Source organism: Denticeps clupeoides, chromosome 5 (assembly GCF_900700375.1).
Source record: "Denticeps clupeoides chromosome 5, fDenClu1.1, whole genome shotgun sequence".
Taxonomy (NCBI): domain Eukaryota; kingdom Metazoa; phylum Chordata; class Actinopteri; order Clupeiformes; family Denticipitidae; genus Denticeps; species Denticeps clupeoides.
Genome location: NC_041711.1, coordinates 20,455,341 through 20,482,939, shown reverse-complemented (window position 1 = coordinate 20,482,939; position 27,599 = coordinate 20,455,341). Strand labels below are relative to the sequence as shown.

Below are 27,599 nucleotides of genomic sequence, written 5' to 3'. Positions count from 1 at the left end.
CCTGTTGCTTTGAAATGAAAAACAAAAGGCACAATGATTTTTCAACTCATTCTTGTCTTTAATATGCACAAGAGTTGAAAAGAAACAATGAGCCACCTTAAAGAGAAATTGATTCTAAAATTTATAAAAAGATATAAACAATCAGAGGCCAAAACTGTCACTTATTTAACTTTTTTTTTTTTTTTTCCTTAGGCAAGTAAAAATCTTGCAACAAGCATAAGCTTGTATCCATTTCCGATACAAGACAAAAAAATTGAATCTTTAAAGTGGCTCTTTCTATGCGTCTAGATAGTTTCATGAATGTACACCTGTTAGGGTTCTTTTGTTCAATAATAAATGGCTATTCCAAAATGCTTGGGCTGCTGTCCTTTAACACCACAGTTTCAGTAGTTCACAGCCAAAACATTACTACATTAGTCCAAATGTATGTTCCTTTACAAGTAAATGCACAGGGAAGCAAAGAAATATCCAGTCACAACAGTAAGAAAACCCATTTCCAATAATGGTGTCATCGGTCATCACGATACGCATGTTAAAACAAAAATCCCTGTTAATTTCAGAAATCAGTAATACAATGTTATCATCCTGCAGTGTCCCAACAAATGACTAGTCAATGCAGCAGCGCTTTTTTCCTTTTTATACATACCTTACATGAGAAAGTTGGAAATCTAACTTTGTAGATTTTGTACATTAGATCTGTAGCAAATAAACTTCAGAATAAAAAAAATTGTCACCTCCTCCATTGCTCACATTGAATTAAGCGAATGTCGCTTTCCATGTACATTAAGCAAGGGACAACTCGAAGTGTGCATAAGACCACAAAAAGTGTGGAAGCTCCACAGATTAAATTACAACAAATCCAATCATTGCAGCAATGTCTATTTTATGACTATTCTGCCCTAAAAAATCCATGAAATGAATCTGCAGAAAATGTATTCCCACTGAAGACTGGAGGGAAAAAAAAAAAAAAAAAAAAAAAAAAAAAACAGAAGGGAGAAGGATGTCATCGAAGGAACCTTGGCCAAAGAGAACATCTTCCAGTATGACGAGGCAACTGCACCACATATACTGGGCAAGAGTAACAGATATTATCATCCCATCCCTGCAAGAGGAGAGTAGAGCAGCCTTCTTCACGTATGCATGTCACAGATTCCCAAGCCAAAACAAAACGTGGTCTTATCCCATTTTTGATTTTTTAATGAAGGTTTTTTTTTTTTTTTTTTTTTGAAATGTCAATTTTGGTTCAGTGCCGTCGCTCCACCACTGCTCAGGACGAGAGGCGCCATTCTTCAGGTCGGCCAGGACTCCCTGTGGAGGTGGAGACCAACATGGCTTAACTTATGGAGATGATTTCCTCAGCTGGAAATAGAAGAGGGGGTTCTAAACCCTGGGGCAGAAATCAGGGAATGGAGCTTTGGGCAAAGTTCAAGGGAACCAACTACCAATAATCAGCTAGGGGAAGAAAAGGTGGAGGGGTTAGAGATGACCCCTGCTTTCTTCTAATCTGGGACTTCTTGTTTTCCATTTACTGGTTTGACAGATTGGAAACCGTTCTTTTGTTAGACGTTCATGCACATGTGACTCCAGTCTGTGCGAGCGACAGGAAAAAAAAGCAAGTTTGGCAACTGCAGAATAACAGACGAGGCGGTGTTTTTTTTTTTTTCCTCCTCCATTTAGTCGTTTTCTGGAACATGTAGCATCACTAAGGCGATGCCAATATGTCTGATCCTTCAGTGCTTGTTTTGTTGAACATGTTTCTGGTTAGTGAAGTCTTGTGATGTTCTGATGATTGGTGACTGTAGGTGAGGTGAGGAGCAGCAGGTGGAGTAGACCCACCTAGTCTCTTCTAGAACTTGAACTCCTTAGTTTGTAAGTTGGATGCAGGATCAAAGTTAAACGTCCCTCCCTGAGTGGATTCAGGGATGAGACTTGGGTCTTCATCAATCTGCAACACACAGGGTTATTTCAGAATGGGTCACGTATACAATCAGCCACAACAGTAATATTACACCACAAAAAAGGTCTCCTGCCAAGTATTAATTAAAGCACTTTTAATTAAAACGTGTTGCCAGGTAAACGATGCACGTGATCTAAAATAATGTATGGCTGGAACAGGATATGTTCTTTCCCTGCAACATGTTGCAGTTCAGATGGTGTTGTGCCTGCTGTAGAGGAACCTTAATCTTTGCAGGGTAAATGTGGCCATCACTGAAGCCTTTGGTGCAATAAAAATCGTAAATAAAAAAAAAATACTGCTGAGCTCACACCCATGTTCAACATTGACCGTACGGGCAATTCCACACACACATTGACTAGGGAACTAAAGTTGTGTAGCAGAATTTGTCCAGATTTGCCCTGTTGAGAGACTGAGAGGCACATGAAGTGACGCATCATAACTAGTTCCAGTCGTAAAAGCCTGTGTGGACAGTGCTATAATCTGGGTTGCTGCAGTTGGCAAGTTGAGGTTCAGCAATGCTACGTCCCCATAGAATTTTTTGGACAGGCAATATTGCCACTGAGGACAATGCATGCAACAGTGAGGTTTTGGTGCCAGCCTCAAACCAGCATAAATGTGGAGGCATGCGTCAGAAAATGCATCTGGCATAAAACCTTTGCTAAATCAATTGTGTGTACACTCAGACCGAATGACCCCTAACAGGAGAAGTACAAGGAAGAAGTGTATATCCCAACCCAATGACAGATGCCATTGAAATGACAAGTCACTGTTACTATGCTATGGCTGATTAGTGTATTGTAAATTAAAAACAGTTTTTCCACTACTTACATCATCTCCTGAAAAGTACTGATCAATGATTTCAAATGCTAATTTGTAGATATCTTCATTTTCGTGTTGCTGGAGATTCTCAATTTTCTCCAGGCCTATTAAAAGAAAGAAGGGGAGATTACTTACGGGATCATTTTAGCATGGATTTCTAATAGACATTAAAATATAAGAATCATTGGCTCAACATATACAAATGTATATGTTGAATTTTACAAGAATCCAACAATGTTGGCTAAATTCTGCACTGTATTGGAGGTCCTGGTGGTCACATGTTGCCAAGTGCCATTAGCATAAGTGGATCTAGCGAGGAGTCACAGCTCTATTACCTCCACACTCTTCAATGATCTCTGCAATGGTGCTGGCCTCCTCTCCAGCCATAATTAGAATGTTCTTCAGACCATCAAGGACCACCTGGACCACTTGAGAATCCTTCACTGAGAGCAAGTTGCAGAACGGCGGGATCACGTTCTGTTGAACCAGATACTCCACCTGCCAATCAGATCTGGTCTGTTAAAATTGAATCAATTTCCCATTTCATGTCATTACATTACAATAATTTAAAATTAAAACCTGATCCAGCACTCCATTCATTAGTAGATTCAAAAATCTCACCTGATCCTTTCTTCCACTTATTGTTAAGTTGCTGATGGCCCAGGCAGCCTCTTTTTGTGTACCAAAATCTCCCTGTACCAAAAGAAAAAGGAGGAATTAGGTTACAAAGCATTTCCAATCCTTAAACTGCAGCAGTAGTGGACTGCAAAATACTATTGAGATTATAGCACGGCACAAATGGTTCAGTTAGTCAGGACAAAAAAAAAATATTTTGTTCGAGGGCCTGGCTGCCTTACCTTAGCCAACTGGTGGATAATCATGGGGATGAGACCGGCGTCTATCACTGCTTGGACCTGCTGTTGGTTGCCCGCTGTGATGTTTGAAAGGAACCACACTGCCTCCTGTGATGATAAATGAGGATAACGATTACTCATCCACAACTTCTTCCTTTCTAGGTTTTGATGTAGACACACACTCACCTTGTTGATTTTCTCTTTAGGGTGTGTGAGCAAGTTGGGGAAGTGTGAGAGGACGTCACAGTTAAGCACCACCTGAGTCTGCTCATCTGTCCCAGTCACAATGTTCCCCACAGCCCTCAGTGCAGCAGTCTATGTAAAACACAATCAGAGCCATGAAGTGACCCACAGAAATTTGAAATTAGGTTGGATTATTTGAATAGAAATGTGGTCATTTGAATAGCAAATGCTCGAAGCTCAATGTAGAACAATGGAGTCAGAGATAAATCAAATAAAGGACGTTTTCCTTTCTGCGTATATACAAAATCCTGAAAAAAATTCCTTTCCAGCTTTTCCTACCTGTACTTTGACTTCCTGGTGACTGAGAAGTGGAACCAGGAAGGGGACAACACCTGAGTCAATGACCATCTGGATCTGTTCATTTCCACCATCAGTCAGATAGGACAGAGCCCAGACTGTATCTACCAGGATCTGTGTAGAGGCCAATGCATTAGAAAACCAGGAGCAGCAGCTCAACATTGACCAATGCAGTTAAAATGTAAAGGACCAAGACAATTACACAACTGCTCCCAATTCTGCACTTCAGAGCAGTTGCCCTGGTTCCTGTTAAAAGGCCAAACTCAAATTCACATAATTAGGGAGCAAATGAGACTTAGTAGCACCCATTGACTGTCCTTAAGTGGCACTGAGCCCTAGGACTCAATAATGAAGAAAATGGACACTTACGTTTATGTCAGTGTGATATATAAGGACACACAGGGCTGGTAGGATCTGTGAAAAAATACGGAATTAGTCAAATTAAGCAGTCATATTCCTGCTATACACACACACAAAAAGGTGCAGAGACCAGTGCACATCTACAAAAAAAAACAAAAAAAAAACAAAACAAAGCCACTGAAGTAGGAGAGGAACACAGATGCTAACTTCCTCTCGCAGACTAATGAGAAAATAAACGTCCCAACGGTCGCTCTCGCGCACACACCTCCTGTACTGTTTCCATGGGTGGAGGCGGGTCCTTGTTCCTGCACAGGTTGACAATGACCCAGGTAACATTTCGCAGGAAGGTGATGGGGATGGAGGGGTTGATGAAGGACAGGAGGGGCTTGACCACTCCAAGAGAGATTACATAGTCTCTGCATTGAGGGCCATCACCTAGAAAGAGAATAAACAGTTGATGGCCATTACAATCCGTACAATCCGGAAATTTGGACAAAGCAGCACAAGATGCCTTTAGAACATGGCTTTAAAAACCAGCAGAGTAAAGGCCATCTGAAAATATTCAGGCCCAGCTGGTATTCAATTCCTGTTTAAACCAACCAAGTTGTCTGTGGGGAAAGGCTAAATAAAGAATGACATTAAAAATAGCTAGAATAGTAACTCAATGCATAACGAAGGTTGGTACATGGTACCTGCAACTCAATTAGACTCAACATGTACCCAGAAGTTTGCTCAAAGCTAGGCTCCCTCCAAAATTAAATAGTCATGCTCTTCACATGAGGCAATTCTTCAACAGTTGCCAGGCGATGTCAGCCACCTTAGATGCAAACACATGCAACACACACACACACACACACACACACAAGCAACCAAGCGCTGAGTCACATCACGATGACACTCACCGATGATGTTCCCCAGTGCCCAAACTGCCTGTTCACAGACGTTCTGGTGAGGGGAGTGGAGCAACCGTAGAAACAATGGGACAGCATCTAGGTAAATAAAACCATAAATAAATGCACAGCCTATGTCTGGAAAAAAAAATTCTATTAAAAATGACTATTAACCCTGTCTACATTTGGTGGTGACAAAAACCAAACAGTATAACGCGATGACCAGCATAAACCCCATGCACTTACTGGATTTGACCACTGCTTGGGTCTGTGCCGAAGTGCCTGATGCAATGTTGGTCAGGGCCCAGGCAGCTTCAAACTGCAATGATGGACTGCAGAGACAGGTTCAAAAGTTCAATATCTCAGACCAGAATCAATTAAAAAGAATTAAACCACATACATAGACATCTACAGCCACAGAGATGTTTAAGCAGCACTAACTAATTCCTCCGTCATTCCCCGCTGACTGCAGTCACTGTTTCAGGGACCACAGTGGCGCCCGATTTAGCTACTGACAGGCAGACCCAGTTTTAAACAGCGGGTGACGTGCCAAATTACAACAGCCATAGCCAAGGACCATGAGGAGCTGAGATCTTCTCCCTCCAGGAAAAAAAAAATATTCACTGCTCTTGAGATTCATATGGTGCTCCTTACAGTCTTTAAAATGAAAAGTATAGATTGTGTTCTTTTCAATCCCGGGTATAGATGCCAAGTAACAGGCTTCCTAAAACCCCTATTTGCTTAAGAGAAATGGGGGAGGCAGGCAAACATGACAAATTAAAAATAAAGCTAAAAGAATGTCAGCTATTTGTGAAGCTGCAGTTAAGTCAAGGCTCTGCCCCTTCCCTCAACAACATCCTGTCCCACTCCTCCCTGCCAGGATTAGTCACAGGGCCTGACATAAATCCCATCGCCCTCCCCTGAACATTCACGTCACAAGGCCTGTCCCATTCCCTAGTGGGAGTCCCCAACACCACCACCTCCCCCTAGTTTTCCTTTTTTGCCTGATGTAGGGCATCCTGTCCGCCGGAGCAGAATTTGAGAAGGAGAGTGAGGAAAGTAGTGGGGGTGGAGGGTGGGGGGGTGTGTGTGTCTCTCACTGTCATCTTCCCTTTTGCTCAATTTCATTGTTCTTCCAGTTTCTCTTAAAAAGGACAGAGACCCATTTCCCCACACTCACTTGTCATCCCGCTCCAGGCATTTGACCAGGATCGGGAGGATTCCTGATTTTATCAAGTCATCAATTGGAGGATTTCTGTCACTGGAGAGTAACTTTCTGCAATAAGCAAATGTGAAAACACAATTTAGGAGCCGATAAACATGATGCACATAGCAGACATCCCAAGACCATTCAACAGTGTTGAAAAAAAAAAAAAAAAAAAAGCAAATACAATCAAAAATCACTTGGTTCGTTTCAACCAACATTGAAAAGCAACGCATTGCTCAGATATAAAACTAGAATGATAGAAAAAGGGCCTACCTGGCCGCCTGAACCGCACTGAGCTGCACGACTGCGTTGTCACTGGTAGCATTCTGAAAACAGAAATGAGAGCGAGAACAGTCAGTATGCCCTGCAAAGAGCAACTAGGCTCTTGCACTAGCACAGAGCAAAGGAGGAAAAAAGAAAAAGGAGAAAGAAAAAAAAAAACTTACCTGTAAAATGGCATCTAACGTTACATTTTGCTGTTGAAAAAGAAGACGTGGAGAGAAATTTAGTAAACATGGTTTATCCAGAATACACACTGCTTTCGTCAGTAAAAGTAGGATCTCACCCCTTTGAAATCAGAGTCTACATCCGAGTCCTCCAGACTCTCCTCCTGTGGAACGTTTCGTTTCTTAAGTAGGTGCTCATCTCTTTTGTTCTGCGGGATAAAAAAAAAAAACTTCATTAGACCAACTTGGGCAGGATTGCAAAACTGACCAGTCATAGACAACATCCACAAGTTAACACGAGATCCCGTAAATAGGGCAATTGTGGCCTAGAGGTTAAGGAAGCAGCCCTGTAATCAAAAGGTTGTCGGCTTGATTCCCGATCCACCAAGGTGCAACTGAGTAAAGCACCGTCCCCACTGCTCACCAAGGGTGTTGGTTAAAAGCAGTGGACACATTTCGTTGTGTCACCATGTGCTGTGCTGCAGTGTTTCACAATGACAGTCACTTCTTCTTTCTTTCAAATCTCAACAACACATGAAAAGAATTCCACATGGGCCAAAAAAAAAAAAAGGATGTACATGAAGACCGCCTGCTGGAGAGACCGGGCTGTCACAAGTACTGTAAACTCTACAGGAGAGGACGGGCAGGAACACACGCAGAACACAAGCGCCGAGCCGCTGATGACGCCTGGCCGGGGGGAAGGGAGGAATGAGAGCTGGAATGCATTTCTCTCTCTCCGTCTATTCTCTACTGCAGCACACCCAGGGCCAAACAGCCCAAATATGGAGAGAGCTGTCTTGTCACTAATTCAAATCATGCAAGCAAATACATTAACACTACAAAGGTTTAGGCTAATTAAGGTTTTCTTGGTTAAGGACATTATTATTTTGTATTCATTAAAGAAATACTACATAAGTCATTGACAACGTTAGAAGTAAAGATTTTATTTGAAACTCATTTTTATTTCCAAATATATCAAAGAATGCTGCATTTGCTTCTAAGCGGACCTTGAGAATTCCAGATGTCTATGTGTCAAGATAATTCTAATAAATGAAGCATTTAAAAAAAGTGACGGACTTCCAGTAGTGAACAGAAATAATTGCGGCTGATAATGGGTCTCGTCATAATGCAGAAAATCAATTAATAGCATTTTCCATACCCAGCAGTCATTTCAAACATGAATATTGTCTGGACTGAGTTTTGATCAATCTGATGTTGTTTTAAACAATTGCTTTCTATCAGAAATAAGGGCATAATAAATAAATCAACACTGATGTACTAAATGACAGATCCCAGGCAGCACAGGACAAAAATGCAGTCAGGTTGTTAAAGACGGGGGAACACGGCTGGCATGTGGTAAACAGGTAAGCACCGCAGGGCCCTCAAGCCCACATGGTTGCGGCGAGGTGCCCGTCTTGGCTCTAGGCCAGGACATGGGACAGGAAAAGCCCTCCGGCCAAAGCCACTGGGGTGCCGCCAGAGTGCCCCGGGACGGGGGTGGGGCTGGGGCTCGGGCTCCACCCCCCCCCAGTGGTAAACAGAGTCTGGGCCCAGCAGTCCCCGGAAGAGGGCTGAGTAGGAACTTACTGATTTTGTTGACTGGGGATACCTAGGGGGCCAGCTCGGCTGACTAGGAAACCCCTTTATGTGCTGAAATTTATGCTCTGCACGGATTTCCGTTTCAGAGTAAAAGTTCAGCAAAGACCAGAACAAGGACCTATTAGTTGCAGAAAGGGAGCTGCCATTTAAAAGAGAGCGTTTTGGGAAAAAAAAATGAAAAATACTACCTGTACAGCAGCTCTAACGCGCAGTGACGTTTACATTTATCCTGTTTTGTAAAACACAGCCGTGTTACATAGTTAATAAGAGCTGAAGCGGCGTGTCGCTATCTGGACGCAGTTGCACAAGGCCAGAAGTGCTCCACCCTTCCAGGCTGCAGGCAACGCCAGCTCAAGCTGGCAATGTGCTTTCTGATCCAGTCACGCGCTTCAAAATAACAGGCACATGACACGGTGCTGGAATGGCATCTGTGAAGAGCGACGGTCAAGGCAAAACAGGGTCCCAGGGTCTAGAGGTTCTGGATGGACGGGGGAGTGGTGGGAGTTAAAAAAAAAAAAAAAAAAAAAAAAATCCAAAATGTCCAGAAAGACCTGCTCAGAAGAGTGCGAAAAACAAACCATCCCAAAAACAGGGGTGGTCAAGCGCTGCAAACGTCTCTATACTCAAATAGGCAGGAGTAAAAGCGAGAAGACTACAAGTCCCAGCTTCCACATTGAAAGCCTTCCCCTTTTATCTCCCATCTTCAATCACATAATGATGATAATCCTCCTTCAGTCACCAATGGCAAACGGTGACAAAACCGACATTTGTTTGGGGACCAGTAGCTCACTTTAAAAATTTTGTGATAGGTCATGAATGGGATAATCTACAGAAAGTTAGGCTCCACTTACCTTCCTCAGCTCTACGGTCACTTCATTGCGATGTCGTCGCATCGTCTGCAAAAGTAAGAAAAGCAACTATTAAAGACGCTGAAAAATAACAAAACGGACAGTGCAAGGCAGACAGTCCCACATTCTGTCTCACAGCCAGTGAAGTAACAGAAAGAACAAACGTCCAGCATGGGGCCACCACCGAGAACAAAGGCTTCAGACCTGTAACCAGGGTGACCAAAGAACCCAGCTGTCACTCAATTCTCCAAATAGTACGAGGCACACTGTATTTATTATGACGAAAAAGCACTGGGACTGGATAACTACACGAGAAGCAGATCACTGCTTGGGAACACTATCTTCATGCTGAATGTCAAGAGCAAAATGTTCAGAGAAGGGGTCCTGAACAAGATGCTAACAAAGACTAAATTCAAATGAGCGACAGAGAAATCCAAATCTTCTCAGTCTCCCCCCAGCACTGCTGTGGCCCACCGTTCTCAAAATACAGGACCCATGATCCAGAGATTTCCACATGAGCTGCTGGGCCCCGCTGACGGAGGATCATGTTAGACCTTGTGATGGAGCATCCAGGCTCGCATTACAGCAGAGCCTCGGCAGAAGCCCCTTCTACAAATTCAGGCCAAGAGAGCAAGAGGGTCGTCTCAGAGTGAAGGAAAGAAATCACTGCTGGATCCACCAGAAAGTATTTAAGGTAGAAGGATACTGTACCATCCATGTACATCTCAAAAGGTAACTGGATAACATGAAAGAGCATAATTGCACCGGGACTAGGAACTTTTGTTGTCAATTTCAATCTCATGACTATCATAGAATATCCTGATTCTTTCATTTCACTTGATTCATAGCCTTAGGCAATAATGCACCAAAAATGCAAATGACAAACAATTTAATCATTAAAAAAAATCAGGTTAACTCAAAATAGGAGAAATGCCTTGCCCAGGCCACTCAGATATGAAAACTAAACTGGACGTGCATCTGTCTGGTCAGATTATACCGGCATGATATTTAAAAAGACACTTTCGGGGGAAAGGAAAAGCGCATGAGCACATATATAAAGCATTCAGTCACCTTTAAAAACAAAATAATAATACGAAAATGAAAAAATGAACTTGACCGCTCAACAGCCAGCCGGATTGACAGCAGTGGGGGGTGGGCAGTCCCACACCAGACAACTCGCATGGCTGTCACCTCAGCCATGCTCAGACAGTGTGGTTGTGTGTCTGTTAATATCAATAGTGAGTAGGAGAGTTGCGGACCGGCAGTCGGCGCCAACATTTCACAAACCAAGCTGTTAATTATCTGAGATTAGGACAACACACCTCTGGGAGCGATCTGGTCGCATTTATAGCCGGCCACTAGTCCCATAATGACATTTTAAAGGCGAAGGCAATAGTCTGAATAGTGTGATCAAAACCCACAAGGGAACATCACGAAAAACGATGGCCTTGGACCCAATTATCTCGCTGTGTTTCCAGAAACATCCCTGTGGCAGTTTGTAAGTCGGATGAGCTGCAGGGGGGTTGGACACGGGCTACGAGCTCCAGTCTGGAAAGGAACGTCGCCCCTTCAGATTCCTGGAATAGCCGCAGCGGTACTGCTGGCTTCATCCGTCCACATGTGTGTTGAGAGCCACGCGCGGGACGCGCTGGCCTTGCGCCTGAAGAGCCGCCAAGATCTCCCCACAGGCAAACGGATCTTTACCCAGTCCCCATCTTCCAGCCGAAGCTGCGGCAGGGAAAACCTACATTCTCCAGTTACTCAGCCGAACAAGGACCCTCCGCTCTTTTACACCGTCCCTGGCATTTTAACCCTGCTACAGTCAACGTGGTTTAAATGAACACACTCTTTCATTACACACTCAAAGACAAACAAGGTCTAAAGCACAGACTGTCAGGAAAGAACTGTGATATGAGACAATACATTACTGCGAGGCCGACTACAGACGTTCTATTCGTGTCAGTGTGTAGACCTCATTCAGCTGGTGCTTAAAATCTAAACAGGACCCTGCAGGACATCTCTTCACGTCACAGACCATCGGCCAGAGACTAAAAAACTGATTATGTCAGTGGGGGGTGGAAAGCCCCGTGAAGATATAAACTGTACAGGGTGGTAGTAGCCTAATGGGTAACACACTCGCCTATGAACCAGAAGACCAAGGTTAAAAATCCCACTTACTACCATTGTGTCCCTGAGCAAGACCCTTAACCCTGAGTGTCTCCAGGGGGGGACTGTCCCTGAAACTACTGATTGTAAGTCGCTCTGGATAAGGGCGTCTGATAAAATGCTGTAAATGTAAATGTCAAGCGCAGGTCCGACCGTGTCTTAATCGATTCTCACTCGAGGACTGGCTGGAAGTTCTCAAAACGACGATGGCGACGCGTTTATCCGACTTGCACGGCGGTCCGTGGGAACATGTTCCTTATGTAAAGTGGATCTGGGACATTTAACTAGCACACCTGTCTGGCGAGCTAACCCGACGATTTAATCGCTCTTTTTCACGGATCCAGCTACTCCTCCGACACCGACGGTTTAGAGAAGTGACTGAACCGCCCGAAAAAATATATATATATAATTTTTATATATAATTTTTCCAAAATGACCCAGACACCAGCCTAAAAACGGAAAGCAGGGTTAGCTTAGCCTCTTCGCCGACGGGCTAGCCGCGTTAGCCACCCGGCAAGATGCGACTTCTGTGCCCGTGAACACACTTTAATAAGCACACGGCCTCTTTTTAAACGCACCGCGCCACAATACGACCCGACGCGAGAATTTGGAGCTAAACGCTGCGTGGGAGCTGGTGTAAAGAGCCGGGGAAATGGTTCAGTCTTAGTACATTTCTCCAGCGAGGAAGCTAACCCATCCGGTGTCGTTTTCCCCCTCAATGTGCGGGGCAAATAGTTCATGTAGAATCCGTAAAGGTGGCACCTATATTGGGCAAAAAACGGCGTTAATTGCGGCTAATAAAGTGCTCGTTCGCGTTAAGGCGCCGGCTTATATAACCGCTCTCTCGTCCGTAAAGTGCAGACCGGCGGTTCCGCACACGCTCCAGCGGGAAGGAGCGGGTGAATAAACGGGGCGAGCGTTCTCGGGGTTCCCACCAAAGGGAACCGGGAAGCCGGAGGCCTCGCGGTACCTAGCGGGCCCGTTTTTAAAGCGTTCTGCCGCCGGGATCCCGCGGTACCGCGGGCCGACGAGGCTCTTCGGCTCCTCGCCGATCGGCGCGGCTGCGGGAGGCCTCGCCGAGGGCCGCGGCCGCTCCGCGCAATAGTGGCAGCTGGTGGGGGCGCAGGAGGCTGTTCCGGAATCGGGGCTCCTCGTACGACAGCCGGCCGGCATCCACGGCTCGGTTTTTCGTTTAAAAAAAATACTCCCCACGATAGAGCGACGAGAATGGCGCGATGCGGGACGCGGGCCAGGCGGTCTCCACCTACCTCGACATCTCGCCCCTTGTTTTTAAAGCTCTTAATGCGGTGGTTCTCCAAGCCGGCGTTTTCTGCCATGGCTGCGCTCTGCGTGTTTGCGGACCGACGCTTGGAGGAGCTTCGGCGAGGGAAGGGGGGAAAAGTCTCCGCTGTAAAAGAGACTAGTGGGTGGGCGACCAGACGTGACAGAGCGTGGCGGGGCAGGGACGCCGGGGAGGGATTGAGGGAGGAGCCGGTGGGAAGAGTTCAATCTGGGAAGGGTAGACCCGAGACATGCGCTGGCTAACTTATTAGCATTCGTTGCGCTTTTTGCACACGTCTGCGGTGCCGACGGCGGGTCGGGCGGCGCGTTTATTTGCTGTTGCGTTCAGTTTGACTCGTAATGTCCGGAAACCGTGTCACGGTGTCGCGGTAAACTACTGAATGTGCGTTTTTTAGCTACCGTGCTAATCGGACCGAACGCGGAAAGGGAGGGGCTTGGCTAGAACTGCGTCCTTGCGTCATTACGTGATTTTGCGCATTCCGTACGACGGGGCGCTACGAAGTGCGCAACAGTACATATAAATGAAATCCCGCCCTCTTCTAATTCAACGTATACCCAAATCTGGTAATTATGCAATGAATAAGAATGAACAAACTATTAAGTTAACATAAAATAAACCAAAACAAACACTAAGAAACGGGGGAGTGAAAAAGATATAAATAAAATTGATGAGGTACTAGAGGATCTGGAGTGGTTTTCTGCAATGCTTGCTGTACAGATTCTGGATAGTTGGTCCCAGTGATGCCAGGCCATGGTTTTGGCTGGATGAAAGTGAAGTGATTGTCATTGAGAAACACTGCAGCACAGCACACGGTGACACACTGAAATGTGTCCTCTGCTTTTAACCATGACCGTTGGTGAGCAGTGGCCAGCCATGACAGGCACCCAGGGAGCAGCTTGTGGGGACGGTGCTTTGCTCAGTGGCTCCCTGGCAGGATTTAAACCAGCAACCTTCCATTTACGTGCCCGCTTCCTTACCCACTGCCCCACTGGATGACTCTCCATTGGTAGAAGTTGTTCCATACCAAACATCCTCAGTCAATGTCTTATGAGACGTGATCAGGAGATCCTGTCTGATGTTGGTTGCAAAGATCATTGCGTTTTTTGCAAGGCAAAAAGCCATATTGCACAGTGATTATGTTGTCTCTCAGAACAAATATTAAAATAGCCTTGTTAGTGTTTTTGCATCTGCACAACCCTATAGATTATACATGACATGCAAAATGAACACTAATGTTCCTTGTTTGAATGGACATTTTCTTTTTAAAAAATCCAGATTTCCTACAATAGTAGTTTATTTATATACATGAACAAACATTGTTGAATACATATAAACCCCAATCAACAATACAGAAAAGGTCAAACACAGGGTTTGTGGAAGAAATCAAAGTATTTTTTTTTTTTTTTAAGTATCCATTACATAACACAAACCAATAATATATTAGATATTAACCATCAAACACTGCTTTAAAGCAGTGAAACAAAAATGAAGCTTTAAAATAATGTTCCTCAGTCTGTCTTGATAAAATCTGTGTTACCTGTATTCTACCCTCTGGCTTTACATAAAACAGCCTTAACTACACTCATATATTGATTTCTTTTTAGGGGCCTATGCAACTTTTTTTTTTTTTTTTTTTAAATATGATGACAATCATTTCAAAGGTTATCAAGTTACCAGGAGTATACACAGTACCCCACAATATCATAAATTGTAGTGTGGTGCAAAATATTTAGTAAAGAGGTCATATGAAAATGAAATGTTAATGCTTCACAAAATGCTTCAAAAGCCAGAAAAAAAGGTTTAAGGTATCACATATTTTATACAACATAACAGCAGGAGCTTAGACTTCCCAAGGCTTTTTACCTTTAGTAGTGCATACGAAAATATGGGTAAGGAAAGCGACAGAGACTGGCGGCAATGCTCAAAAGATCTGCTGTTCAAACAGAATCTTCTGAAAACCTTGAGGTGGCGTGTGATAGAAGTCACTGAACTGGCAGTCCAGTATGGCACTATCATCCACTAGGGGGAGGAGAGACAAAATATGACAAACAACTAATTAGAAATAACAAAGAGCATAACAGTAGCAACTTAAACCTTGATTTGAACTTCGTATTGCCCCCTAGTGGTGACAAAATATCTAAATTATTCAATGACACTAATGCCAGGCTGCTAGAGTGACTGCCAACGTCTGAATAGATTACAGGTGAACTCACCGTAGAATACAGGGAATACGGTCCCTCGTATACCGGAGGCTGGACAGTTCATATTTTTCCCGTTTAAAAACAAATTGAGTTCGACGTGGTCATATGAAATACCCTGAAAAATTATAATTAATTGCACAGTTAAGACTTTAAATGTAAAGAAGGCCACTACCAGCCCACAGCTCCCACATCTCAGACTTGTCGCTCACCAATACGTCTCCCTCCTGTGGAATGCTGTTAGCAGGCAGGCGGTTCTTTTCTTCGTTGCTGTGATAAACAGTGCCATCTTGTCGCAGGACCAAGCTGTGGATATCCATTCCCATGGGAATCTGGTTTAAATTAGCCTTATGTGTTGCCACCCCTACTCCCCACACTCCTGCCGTACAAAAGTATAAATACATTATGGCAAAAGTACAAATACATTCTGGGCTATAAAATGTTGCTATATTTCAATGACAAAGACGACGTTCACGTACCCGTTGACTGAATTTTTACCTCAAAATAGCTCTTATTCTGATGAAGGGGAGCATTGGCCAGGCAGCCACCCGTGCCACAAATCCTCCGTCCGCTCTTCACGATGACCACATCCGTGCCTGTCGTGGAGAGAAATCTCATGAGGAGGATTCCGGGTCATCCCGGGTCTCTGAGATCGGCCTCACGGCGGCTCACCCATGTGATGCGTGTCCAGCTGGACGGAGGGCATTTCCTTGAGCGCTACGTGGCCCGATCCGCCGTCGGCGCAACAGCCGGCGCAGCAGGAGAATAGAGCGGCCATTCTTTGGCTCGTCACGACGGCTCGACGCTGAAACACCGCGGCTCACGGAGAAGGAGAAGGAGGAGAACGTCGGCTTCTACGCAGACATTTTTTTTTCTCGGCAGGTCTCTGGTTGCGACACACCGGACGTGACGTCTTCGCGGAGGACCAATGGCCGCTTCGATTGCTTCGAGGCGTCACGGCGCTCCAGCCAATGGCCGCGGAGAACGAAACAGTTGTTTTCCTGCCTTTATTTATTAGTGTTTTACTCGGGAAATGTTCGAGCGACCGCCCACATGGTCGGCTTGGAAGCGAAAATTTGTGTTTTGTGCATTAAACACTTCAGTTTAAGAGAAAGGCGCATTTTGTTGCTGCGACGGCCAGTCCATTAGGGATCAGGAACAGATCCCTAAAAATGAAAAGAGAATTTATAGTTTTCTGGATAACTATTCTAATTACTAAACTAAGGTTTCTGCTAAAGCTAAATTTACAGCGTTTGGCAGACGTGCTTATCCAGAGCGACTTACATAAGATCAAGTATAAATCCAAATTTGTCGACCAAAATTCAGCGTGGTGTCGTCTTAAAATTCAAATACGGGTATTAATTTACTGGTTATGGGCTCTGACGTGCCAAGATGATAAAAAGAAACGTACGTGCACCTTTATCTCTTGAACAAGTTGCTGGCGCCGAGGTGTTAGCCAATGAGCAGCTGAAACACACGCCACCGAGTTTCGGTCACCGAGTAATGAGCGGAGCTACTGGCTGTCAGCTTCGGAAAGTGTCGCATTTCACATGGCAACAAGGCCGCCTGTCGCAGGGCCGTTAGGGACCGTCTCCGTGTTGCGTCCCTCCGGGAAAAACGGAGGACCGTCATTTTTTTTTCCAGCGTTCGTAATGCGTCGCGCTTGCGCCGGGCAGACGCGCAGGCGCGGCCCGAGCGCGCGTCTCGGTGCGGGACTTAGTATGCGTTTTAACCTCGGCGCATCGCAGGCGGACGAAAGGGGCGAAATCTGCACAGCAACAAGCGCCATTGTCGCGCCCAACTCGGCTCGTGCGCACGATTTTCGCTCCAATTGCAGGGTGCCCGTGTGGACCGGACTGCGAGATTATTTGCGATTGCATCAGTACTTTCGAGTTTTCCGCCGCAAAAAAAAAAAAAAAGAACTGACTTGGCAAGCATTGCTTTAAAGAATTAGGACGAAGCGTGGATTTTCTTTTTCATACGACGCAGGTATTTATGCCTGTCTCTTCTAAAAAGTTAATAAGCGCAGCCTTTATCAGAGATCTCGTGTGTGATATTGTTGCCACATCCCATGTCATTCTGTGTAATTGCTTACTTACTGCAAAAATCGATTGTACTTACATGTGTAACAGGAACGACCTTTTTTTTTTTTTTTCACAAGTTGTACATGGAGACCATTGGAGACATTTCATGTCTGAAAGAGCCGTGTGTACTACAGTAGCGTCCCTATTGCAAATACTGGGAATTGATAATTGAGTGACTAATTGCATAAGATGACCTTTTTCTGACCTTCTCAGGGTCTCTGCATTCCAGTCATCGGTGAATGCATCAGTTGTCGACAGCTGGATGCATGCTTTGTTGAGAAACCCTGAACATTAAGCCTAATCTGTTGCACCAAGTAAAAGAATGTAGATTTATTCTTCTAGGAGCTACAACATATGCTTAAGACCCAGTGTAAAGATCTAGTTAGTCACTTGCACTTCAATGATTTCCCACTCCCTGAGTATGCACTTTGGGTATTTTTTCGCTAGAGCCAAACTTTATTTATTACTTTTTTTTTATTTTTATTATGATTAAAGTATATTTATTTAAGATATGAGTAAAAATATGTAGACCTATTCCAGATGCCTCATATTCCACAAATAATGTAGATTGTAATATATTCAAAGATGAATGTCCACAGAATTGAAAATATTGTGACATTGTTTTTAGGCCTAGCTAAAATGTTTAAAGATCAATACACCCTCCATGCACAATTGTTTTATTTGCACAAACCATTCAGTAGAGATTAAATTTATTCAGATGGTTATTCAAGTGGAGACCAGAAATGACCAACTTTACTCTAAACACACTGATTCTGGCTATGAAATGTTTATCTATCTATATATATATATATATATATATATATTTTACTCATTTGGAATTTAAGATCGAGTTTATATGCAGTTGGATGACATTTCTTACCAATCCATTATGTGTTCACATTGGACCAGACCAGAAAATGCTGCTGCACGGGTGTGTGGGTGGGTTGGTCTCGTGGAAACGTGCACAGGCTGCATGAGAGTTTGTGTATTTCTATAATACGTAAAAAAAAAAACCTTGTGCACTAGTAACTCCAACTAAAACAGCAGAGTAACAGGAATAAGCCGAACTAAATGCTGGGATAGCTAGGTGGGGGGTAAAAGTAATGCCTGATCTCTCTCCACTCTGTTCTGTTTTCGCCTTGTTTTCCCTGTTCGGTTTGATAAAACCCAAAAGTCTGGTTAACCATCTTAGTCACTTTGAACCAAAACAATACAGAAAAAAATCTTAATTTGCATTTCCCATTCATGGCTTATGTGCAATGTAACAATGCAAAGGCAAATGAAGACATTCGTCAAAAATGTTAAAAAATGAGCGGGCCTTGACCTCAAACAAATGCAGTTTTCGCCAGTTGTCCTGAACTGAAGCAGGACCATGAAACCGAGGAGAGAGACGCAGTGAGACCCCCCCACCCCCTGAAAGACAGATATTAGTGGGGTTTCGCCTGGTTCAGCTACCCGGAGGGGTTTCTTCTTGCCAGAAGGTGGCGGTAACGAGTTGTTCTGTAGGAACTTCCTCAACAGTAAACAAGAGCTTTCCTCGTGTAGCAACACCATGCAGATGCAGCCGGTCTTCTGGCACAGATTTAGAATCCTAAAAACACATTAATAATAAAAAACCCTAATCCTAGTTTATCTCTTAAAAAACAACTTCAAAACACATTTGCAGAAATTCTTCTACTTTATTTTGCATTAGGTAACACACATCTTTATACACCTGAGAAGTAATATAAGAAAACTGTAGCAGAAGCAGGACAAGGGGTGTGAGGGGTGGAACTGCGTGTATGTCTTTTACTCCACTACTACACCACCTGGTATACTAGCAAGCAGAGAGGACCAGCATGAGACCAGGTGGACGAGAACGGCCCGCTGTACTACAGCAGCACGATCAATACTGGAGGGTTCAGCTGTGGTGTAACTCCAATATTTACGTGCTGCTACAGCAAGGCAGCCAGTCACATCGTGTGGAAGCCTCACACACACACACATCAACACCAACCATCCTTCCATCATCAGTCCCAACGTTACTGCCGCAGCACAGTACGGCCTGCACCTCCATATAACCACAAACCATTCTGTGCTGCTACAGCACCGCAGTCGTCCCGGGCGCGGTCAACTCTCAGGCAGCATTCAGCAAGGTGACTCGTCAACCCCCTCTCTCCCGCAACCTCACGTTGAGGGTTCGAACGTGGCAACAGTACCTCCATATTAACCAACTCCCACTGACAGCAAACAGAACCGAAGAGTGCTGAGAGAGAGAGAGAGAGAGAGAGAGAGAGAGATCCCCTCTCAGGGATTCCCCTTTATCTGAAAGAGAATAAAAGGAATAACGTATGCTGTTACTTTATTTATTACTTCACAAAAAATATATTCTGATGTGGACACATTTAGGACGCATTTAATAACCTGATTATTAATGTATAGTTACAAGCTCTGCGGAATTCATAAAATGCATGAATACAGTCCCTCATAAAATGGGCACAGCGCACTGGTAGCGTCCGAATTCACTGTCTGATCTTCCCCACTGATGCACAAATCCTATTAGCAAAGCAGAATAAATACTGCAGAATATTTTTTATGAACAGTTCAATCTAACATGGTCAAGTTTTTCTTTTTCCTTTCTAATATCAAATTATGCTATATGGCCTTCACATGTTGTTGCTCCCCACATTGCATTAAACCTTTAGTCATTATTTATGAGTAAAACAGAAGAATTAAAAAAAATATATTAAAAAAAAAACAAAAAACGGGGCCTGGAGCACTGGACACCCTTTGTGGGCAACACCTCGACCAGCAGCTGTAGTTCAGGTAAGTGGGGGAGGGGGGTAAAAGTCATGTGATGATAACGCAACCTGAACACAGTAAAAGTGTAAACTGCAAAGCAACGCCATTGGTGCCACTGACAGAACAAAACATTATGCTTCTTTTTTCAAAAAATGCTACTGGCAGTACATAAAAAAAAACACACACACACACACACACACACACAGATGAGCTATGGCTTACCAAGCTATTTAATTTCTAAGCAAAAGATTCTGGATGAATACATGCTATTATAATATGCTAATATTAACATTACATTTCATGATAGTTTAACCGTCATACACTTACCTTTCGAGTTTTCTGCTTGAAGACGTGTGGCCGTCTTTTCATTTTAGGTCTGTCTGCCTTACGTCTGTGAAGACACAAAGTGGGACATTAAATAAAAAAGTTGGGCAGCTGCAGACCCTGCTCGTGTTGTATCACACCACGGAAAAGAGAGAGAGACAACCAAGCAGTCCTTTTCCTGATTAAGACGGTGCCCTCGACGAACAGCCCTCCCCCTGAACGTCACGCCCGTTGAGAAGCCCTGTCACCTCACAGCAACATTTTCACACAGCAACGTTCACGAAATGAGATTTGCATGTCATATTTATAGGCTGAGCTTCCATGAAAATATTTGTGTGTGTGTGTGTGTGTGTGTAGTCATATAAGCACAGAAAACCAAAAAAAAAGCACTTCATTTATGGCTAAATTATACTTCATATATGATTAGAATTATAGATTATTTTAGTGTTACCAGAGAGTATAACCTTTAACAGCCTTATAGACCACACTCGTAATAATTCCCACAGCATGCCTCACACCACCGTCCCATCTGTCCCACACGCAGAAAGGCGAGTAGACGGCTGTCAGACAGACAGCAGGCCATAAAAAAGCAGCCTACTACGGGATCACCTCATAATGCGCTGCAAACTAAAATAAAGCCATAAAACACGGCTTGTTCACTTTACAACCATCATCTGAAAGACTATGTTCCGAAGGGTAGTTTATTCAAGAGGCAATGCGCAACTACCCACCTCCTCAAACGAGCAAATGGTACAAAACTACAAAAAAGGACAAAAAGAGCATAAAACAATATCTCCTGACAACAGTGAATGAGAGAGAATTGAAGGTTTTAAATTAAAAAAGTTGTGTGAATAAACACGATATTGTGGAAAGCGGCCACTTCTTGGCCTCCACCTCAGCAAACTCAGGAAGAGACCGTAATCGATTCTGAATTTCCACGCAGCCCTCCCTGTTCCTGCACCAAACACCGTGTTCTCTCCAACATTCACATTTAATTAAGATCACATACTAAAAAAGTGACAAATGCTGCTGGTGTGTTAAGCCAATTTAGCATTAAAAGCACACACACACACAACTGCTTGATGCAGCCTATTTTTCTTCTGGATAATTACAAGCAAAAATAAAAAAAATAAAATATTACGCACAAACAAAAAAGAAATAAATAAAGCATTGTAGATCGATCACCCAGGAAATTAAACAAGAGGGCGTGGGCTTAACTGGGAGAGAAAAGTCACCCATCCATTAAAGTGACAGTGAAGAGTGACCTTGACGCTGCGTGGACGTAAAATAGAAGAATTTCTCTATGTCAGATTTCCCTTCTTCTCACCACGAGCAGGCAAATAACTACAGTTCAACAAGAACATTAAAGACAACAGTTCACACTACACCTAAAAGACACAAACCCACACTCACATTAGAACACACCAAACGTCTTCACGTGAACAACTATAGTGTATTAAAAATCTGTCATGGAGACAATTTTGACCTCCTGTAAGACGCAGCAACTGCTCATTACACAAAGAAATAAAAAATAACTCCATGACATTCCAGCACAGACCGCAAGTGGAGCATGGCCGACCCTTCCGAGTAAAAAAGAAATGGCGTAAAAATACAACATTGCTAAAAATACACAACACACCCGTCCTTCCAACGTAGCAAAAGAAGATCTCGTGAGTCCACGTTAAGTCTCGTTTTCTTCCCCTCCTCCCTCTCCTTCTCCAAACGTGCTCAGCTCGTGCGGTTTCATGCCAAGGGGAGTGTGCGGCAGTATTTTACATGCTTGGATATTAGGAGGAGAACTTTTCATTAATGTCATGTAATTAATGTATATTGTGGTCATCGAGTGGCACAGGCACCACAAACAGGGAGGGCTAGAATGCTGACAAAGTGTGAGAAATTATTTCTTAAAACCTGGATTATAAAACAGACTGAAATGTAAATCCAATAAAAAGACCATAACGTGCGCTTTTCTGAGTTTTATAATTGGACTTAAGGTCAGTGTGTAGAGGATGATTTTCAAGTCTGCACAGTAGTTGTGTAGTGAAGTTCGGGTACAAGGTGACATTTTTAACAGGCCCCACTCCACAAAAGCTCTCCGGAAATGAGGCGTCATGGGTGACTTCGGTCAATAAGGCCACACGTCATTCCCAAAAATTCCCACTAACAATAAATCCTCTAATACTTTTTCTGTTTTCAGTCATATTTAAAATATCAGCCGCAGGATCCAATTGAGGACAAGAATTGTATTTTTATAATTAAGTGCTAAATAAAGGAGACAATGAAGGCTGCCGAACAGATTAAAATATTATTACAGTAAACGCCTGACTCGCTGCTCTCAGTGTGTTACGTCGCAACACCGACACGAAACCTGCAGCCACATCAAAACAGACGGCGTCACATGACGCGACGCGGGGACGCGTTCCACGCGTCCGGGAGCGACCGTGGGGGCGTCCCGGGGACGGAACCCCGCGCGGGCCGGGCGTGTTCGCCCTCCTGCGCTAACGCGAAGCACGAGTTGCGGCCGCGTCGCGCCGCCGCGGGTCGCGCGCACGCGCGCGCCCGTCACGCCGGGGCCGCGCGCGTCGCCCCTTCTTCTTTTATCCGCAACTTTCAAAGCAGCAACCCTACAAAAAACACGACACCAATAAACAAACAAACAAACAAACAAAAAGTCAGCTGAACGTGTTAAAAAAAAAAAAAAAAAAGATAGAGACGGCGCGGCGCGATTCGGCCGAAAATACGCCAGAGCGACGTTTACACGCCAGACCATTTCACCGGAGCCCGAGAGTAAAAAGTTGGCGCACGACGCCGGCGAACTTCACAACTCGGACGGCGGGGGGACCTTACCTGCTCCTTGTTCGGGTCCCTGCCGCGTCCCCGCTGACGTCTCGTCCCCGGCAAACAGCGCGCAGCTGACGGGACAGAAATGGCGCAAAGACGCGGCACGCGCAGTTTTCTGGACTGTCGCGGCGACTCCCGCTTAAAAAAAAAAAGAAAGCGCGACACTTTCACCGCGGAGGAATATTTGCAAAAAAAAAAAAAAAAAAAAACACGCGGGTCGTTTCAAAATCTCTCTCTCTCTCTCTCTCTATATATATATATATATATATATTTTTTTTTTTTTTTTAATTTGGCGACGTAACGCGCCGAGATCTTCCTCCTCCTCCGTTTTCGCGCCGCTCCCCCGGCTGCACGGCGGGCTCCGGCGCCGTCGCCTCCCGCGGCCGCGACGCTCCGCTCGGCTCCGCAGCACCGCGGACGCTCCGCGCCCGTCCGTCGGCGCCGCTGATCGCTCCTCCACTCTCGAAAATGGCGCCGAAAGTGACTCTGTTCATTCAAATCGGTAGAGACGCCCCCTCCCAGCATGGGCATGACGGGAGTACGGACCTCGCGGCCGGAGGCATCGCCGAATCAAATCGGAAAGCGCGGTCGGCGTGACGCGACGCGACGCGACGCGAGGGGGGCAAGACGTTGGGAACACGGCCGGGACGGTTCGGGGGAGAGTAGGCGAGACTTTTCCCCGCCGTTTCTCCCCACCGGCCCCGGGGAAGGAGGCTCGTCGGTCTGCGTGCTGGGTCGTCGGTGGGAACGATGCGCGGCTCTCCAGCGAGGGGACCGCGCAAAAAAACCCACGCAAGGCTGACAAAGCTGCAAGCACTGACGTAATCCCCCCAAAAAAGGCCTGGGTTCATACACTCGGGGTGTCCGGCGTTTATATTAACATTTGCTCATCTCTCTAAATCATTATTATAATTTTTACAAGATTACAATATGACAATTGAAGTCTACAGAGTAGACAGTAATAACTAATAACCTTTATTTATTAGGGCTATGTCAGAGCACTTTCTAAGAACAAAACGGGGCTGATCAAGCAGAATATAATAATGACGTGAGGCTGCAGGGCCGTACGAAGCGTTTTTGTAATATTCGTGTCAAACGAGCCTCACACGGAAGCCCCGCTGGAAGTGCAGCTGAGGGGGTTTCGGGAGAATCCCCTAAGTAGGCCTGCTTTGCACCCTTCACTTGTCAAGCCATGTTTTGTTGCGCTGTGAAAACGAGGGGTGGGGCGGGGGGGGCCGACAGGTTTTGTTCCCCCATTGATGGGCGGCGGGGTCTCCTCCCCCTCGTGCCCCCAGACATCTGTAGCAGCTGCACCCCTGTGATCCCGTCGCAGGAGCCCACGAGAGGAGGGGGTGTATGTAGGGCCGCCCCTCGCTTTATAAAGGCCAAACCCCGCACACTTAAGCAACAACATCTATCAAAAGCCAACAGACGCCAGCAGGTCACCCTGAAAACACAACAGTGACCTCTCACCCTATTAAGTGGGCCGGACTCATAAGCCCCCGACTCCCATGCTGGTTTACTCACCTATTAAAAATGCGGAGACACATTTCATGGCATTTAACTGCTCACTTCTGGTACGAGCTCTCGTCCCGTGACAGTCGGCCCGGCCAGCTCCTTCGTTACGTAATTCCACCGCGCTGACACTGCCCCACGCTTGCTTGAAATCTCAAATTCAAAAAGTCCCTGTTGTGTAATCTTACATGCCGTTACATCTCCTTCTGCTTCTCCCGTCAGGGGTCGCCTGGTAAAAGTTTTACACCGGATGCCCTTCCTGATGCGACCCGCACTGTCACGCTCATCCACTGGGTTCAAGGCTTTATGTATTTATAGTATTATTCTCTCAGTGTTTATTTATTTGTTTGTTAAGCTGATGCAGCCATAATTCGTGAACCTTTTTTTTCTTGAATCCACCGTCTGGGGGCATTTTTAAACATGAAATCCATAGAATTATTATAAAAATGCAAATATCAAGAGGTCTTAACAGGGGGTTCCCACATTTTATCTGATTGACACCACTGACATTTGACCTTCTTTAATACAGCATAAAAATATGCAGATAATCAAAATTCATAAATACGCACACTCCTTTATAAAACCCAGCATTCAATCAGCATTGATTATACAGGAGGTTGTAAAAAAGCTATCCCGGCTTTTTATCACCATACCATATTGTTATGTAACGCTTGTGTTTGAATGTGTTAATACCTGCTGCAGATTCACCTGAACCTCACTGCAACTGTGTCTTGTTTCTTAGAAAATGATGCAAAGGTCCTCTAAACGACTGCAGCATCAAGGTGAACTCGAGCCTTAAACATTTATTTAGAACATTCGGTGCAGCATTTCTCAAGGCCAGGTTGTCCAGCATCTGTCGAGTTTTCATAAGTCGCACAAAAGCAGCGTCCACACAGGAAGGCCATGTTGGTTTACGTTCGTCTACGTGAAGACGTAAGCGCACGTGAATGCATGTTTGTAGATGTCAGTTACAGACAAGATTCACACACACACACACAAATTATAATACATGTGACAGAATGTCCATTTCAACTCCCCGTCCATGCATGGGAGTCTCGAGTGTTTTACTTCCGTACACAACCAGGGTGTGAAAAATAGTTTAGGGATATATATATACACACACACACGTACACACACACGAGTGCAGAGTGAGCAGGTTTTACACTTTAAAATGCAACACTCAGCGCACCGGCCGAGAGAGCGCCACACTCTGCTCTGCGGGCCCGGCCGGAAGTCCCGCCCCGGCGCTCCTGCTCCGATGACGTCACCCCGTCCAAATTTAGCGCGTTGTTGACGCTTCACAAGTTTCCTCCTCTGGTCGATCCCGCTGTCTGTTACCGCGACGTCACGGCGCTGCTGTTATTATTGTAAACAGCCCGTCTGCCCTCCACCTCGCCGAATCCTGCCCGCCTTTGTTCGCCTCCGGAACGTTCCGGAGCAGCGAAACGCGCAACATGTGACTCTGGCCGCATGTATTTAATAATCGTCGGAAAACCGGCACAAAAAGGGTTCCGCGACCGGCGGCGAATTTAGGAACCGAGGGAACCCCCCCCCCCCCCTCCCCTAAAAAAAAATCCACCCAGCCGATCTCCCCCTTACCGTCACCCACCTCCCGCGGCGCCCGGCGTTTTTAATTCATCCTCCTTTAATTATTATAATTTACAGCGCGAACCGGGGACGAGCGCGTTAATGCCCCGGTGTTTCTCTCTCTCTCTCTCTCTCTCCCTCCCTCTCTCTCTCGCTCTCGAGCGCGCCAACTTATCGGAGCCCGGAAGCCCCGGTTCGCGGCCGCGGGTCCGCGGGAGAACCGCCAGCTACTTACCGGAGAGTCCGAGGCGCGGGCTCGCCGCTCCACGCCCGTGGGGGCGGTTTATATTCCCGTGACCGGACTCCCGTCGGTCCGCGTCGCGTGTGTGGCTTCTTCTTCCTCTTCCTCTTCTTCTTCTCTTTTTTTTTTTTTTTATTTGCAAATTACGGCGCGCTTCGAGGAAGTTGTCCTTTTGTTCCAGTATTTATACGTTGCGTCAACGTTGCGAAAAATAGTAGGCGGAGCGGAGAGAGAGAGAGGGAGAGAGAGAGAGGGAGAGAGAGAGAGAGAGAGAGGGAGGGAAAAAAGAGAACAGAAGCGAGCGCCCGACCTTACGTTGCTACTACACCGAAGTAGGACTCGCGTCGGGTCACGTGGGGCGCGGAGCGCGTTACAACCCGCCGGTTCGAGTCGACGCGGCGGAAATGGACCGGAGACCGGCGAGGAAGCGGCGCACGTGGGTTTAATTACGGCCGAGTTACAGCAGAGTTGCGTCAGGAGGGGCCGCGGCCAGCAGCCCAGGTAACGTCGGCTCAGAGTAGTTATCATTTCTGCAGGAAACTCCGCCTGTGGAGTATTTACTTCATGTGGAGGAGAGCAGGCCCTGTCTGGATGACAGACAGACAGACAGACAGATGGGATTACATTAGTGTTCTATCTATCTATTTATCTGTTTATCTGTCTGTAAGTCTGGAGTAAGACTGCGTTAAATTATTCACACTTTTCGTCCGAAGGTCGAGTGTCGAAGAACAGCGTCCATTCTCTCTAGGAACCCCGCAGCCCCGGGTCCGGGTCCGACTGTCCGGGTCGCCTTGTCACAGCACTCCAACTTCGCTGCCGACTTCACAGTTTACCGGTGTGTGTGTGTGTGTGTGCGTGTGTGTGTGTGTGTGCGCGCATCTCTCGCCGGTTTTAGTGACACGTGCGAAGAGTTGCGGAATGTGGGCGAGGAACAATTATAACTGATTCATTTGGCCGAAAATGCTATATTTTTCATTTGAATAAATATTTGACTCAGTCTCTGTGCGTGACTGTTCGTGTTCATTTGACTTTTGACTCT

At 45.4% G+C, this 27,599-nt stretch overlaps 2 protein-coding genes and 1 long non-coding RNA gene across 4 annotated transcripts; all 3 read right to left on the bottom strand.

Annotated features, from left to right (window-relative positions):
• Nucleotides 1–34: 34 nt before the first annotated feature.
• kpna3 (karyopherin alpha 3 (importin alpha 4)) lies at nt 35–13,388 on the bottom strand. The gene is made up of 17 exons (XM_028978840.1): nt 12,955–13,388; nt 9,524–9,568; nt 7,193–7,282; nt 7,074–7,103; nt 6,901–6,953; nt 6,601–6,696; nt 5,667–5,752; nt 5,433–5,519; nt 4,796–4,965; nt 4,540–4,584; nt 4,153–4,284; nt 3,817–3,945; nt 3,634–3,738; nt 3,398–3,469; nt 3,112–3,274; nt 2,786–2,880; nt 35–1,945 (listed from the first exon to the last, which is right to left on the bottom strand). The coding sequence occupies exons 1-17, from the start codon at nt 13,021–13,023 to the stop codon at nt 1,847–1,849; spliced, it is 1,566 nt and encodes a 521-aa protein (XP_028834673.1). The 5' UTR covers nt 13,024–13,388; the 3' UTR covers nt 35–1,846.
• A 1,173-nt stretch (nt 13,389–14,561) lies between these two features.
• spryd7a (SPRY domain containing 7a) lies at nt 14,562–16,747 on the bottom strand. Of its 2 annotated transcripts, none has more exons than XM_028980495.1 (6): nt 16,605–16,747; nt 15,860–16,353; nt 15,667–15,783; nt 15,400–15,566; nt 15,203–15,305; nt 14,562–15,008 (listed from the first exon to the last, which is right to left on the bottom strand). In XM_028980495.1, the coding sequence occupies exons 2-6, from the start codon at nt 15,963–15,965 to the stop codon at nt 14,911–14,913; spliced, it is 591 nt and encodes a 196-aa protein (XP_028836328.1). In that variant the 5' UTR covers nt 15,966–16,353; nt 16,605–16,747; the 3' UTR covers nt 14,562–14,910. The 2 variants fall into 2 exon arrangements, with proteins under 2 accessions (XP_028836328.1, XP_028836327.1); XM_028980494.1 differs by having other exon boundaries at nt 16,599–16,736.
• A 2,183-nt stretch (nt 16,748–18,930) lies between these two features.
• Nucleotides 18,931–26,877, bottom strand: LOC114790538 (uncharacterized). The gene is made up of 3 exons (XR_003749822.1): nt 26,555–26,877; nt 20,380–20,443; nt 18,931–19,575 (listed from the first exon to the last, which is right to left on the bottom strand). It is a non-coding gene; the product is annotated as an uncharacterized LOC114790538 (long non-coding RNA).
• Nucleotides 26,878–27,599: the final 722 nt, after the last annotated feature.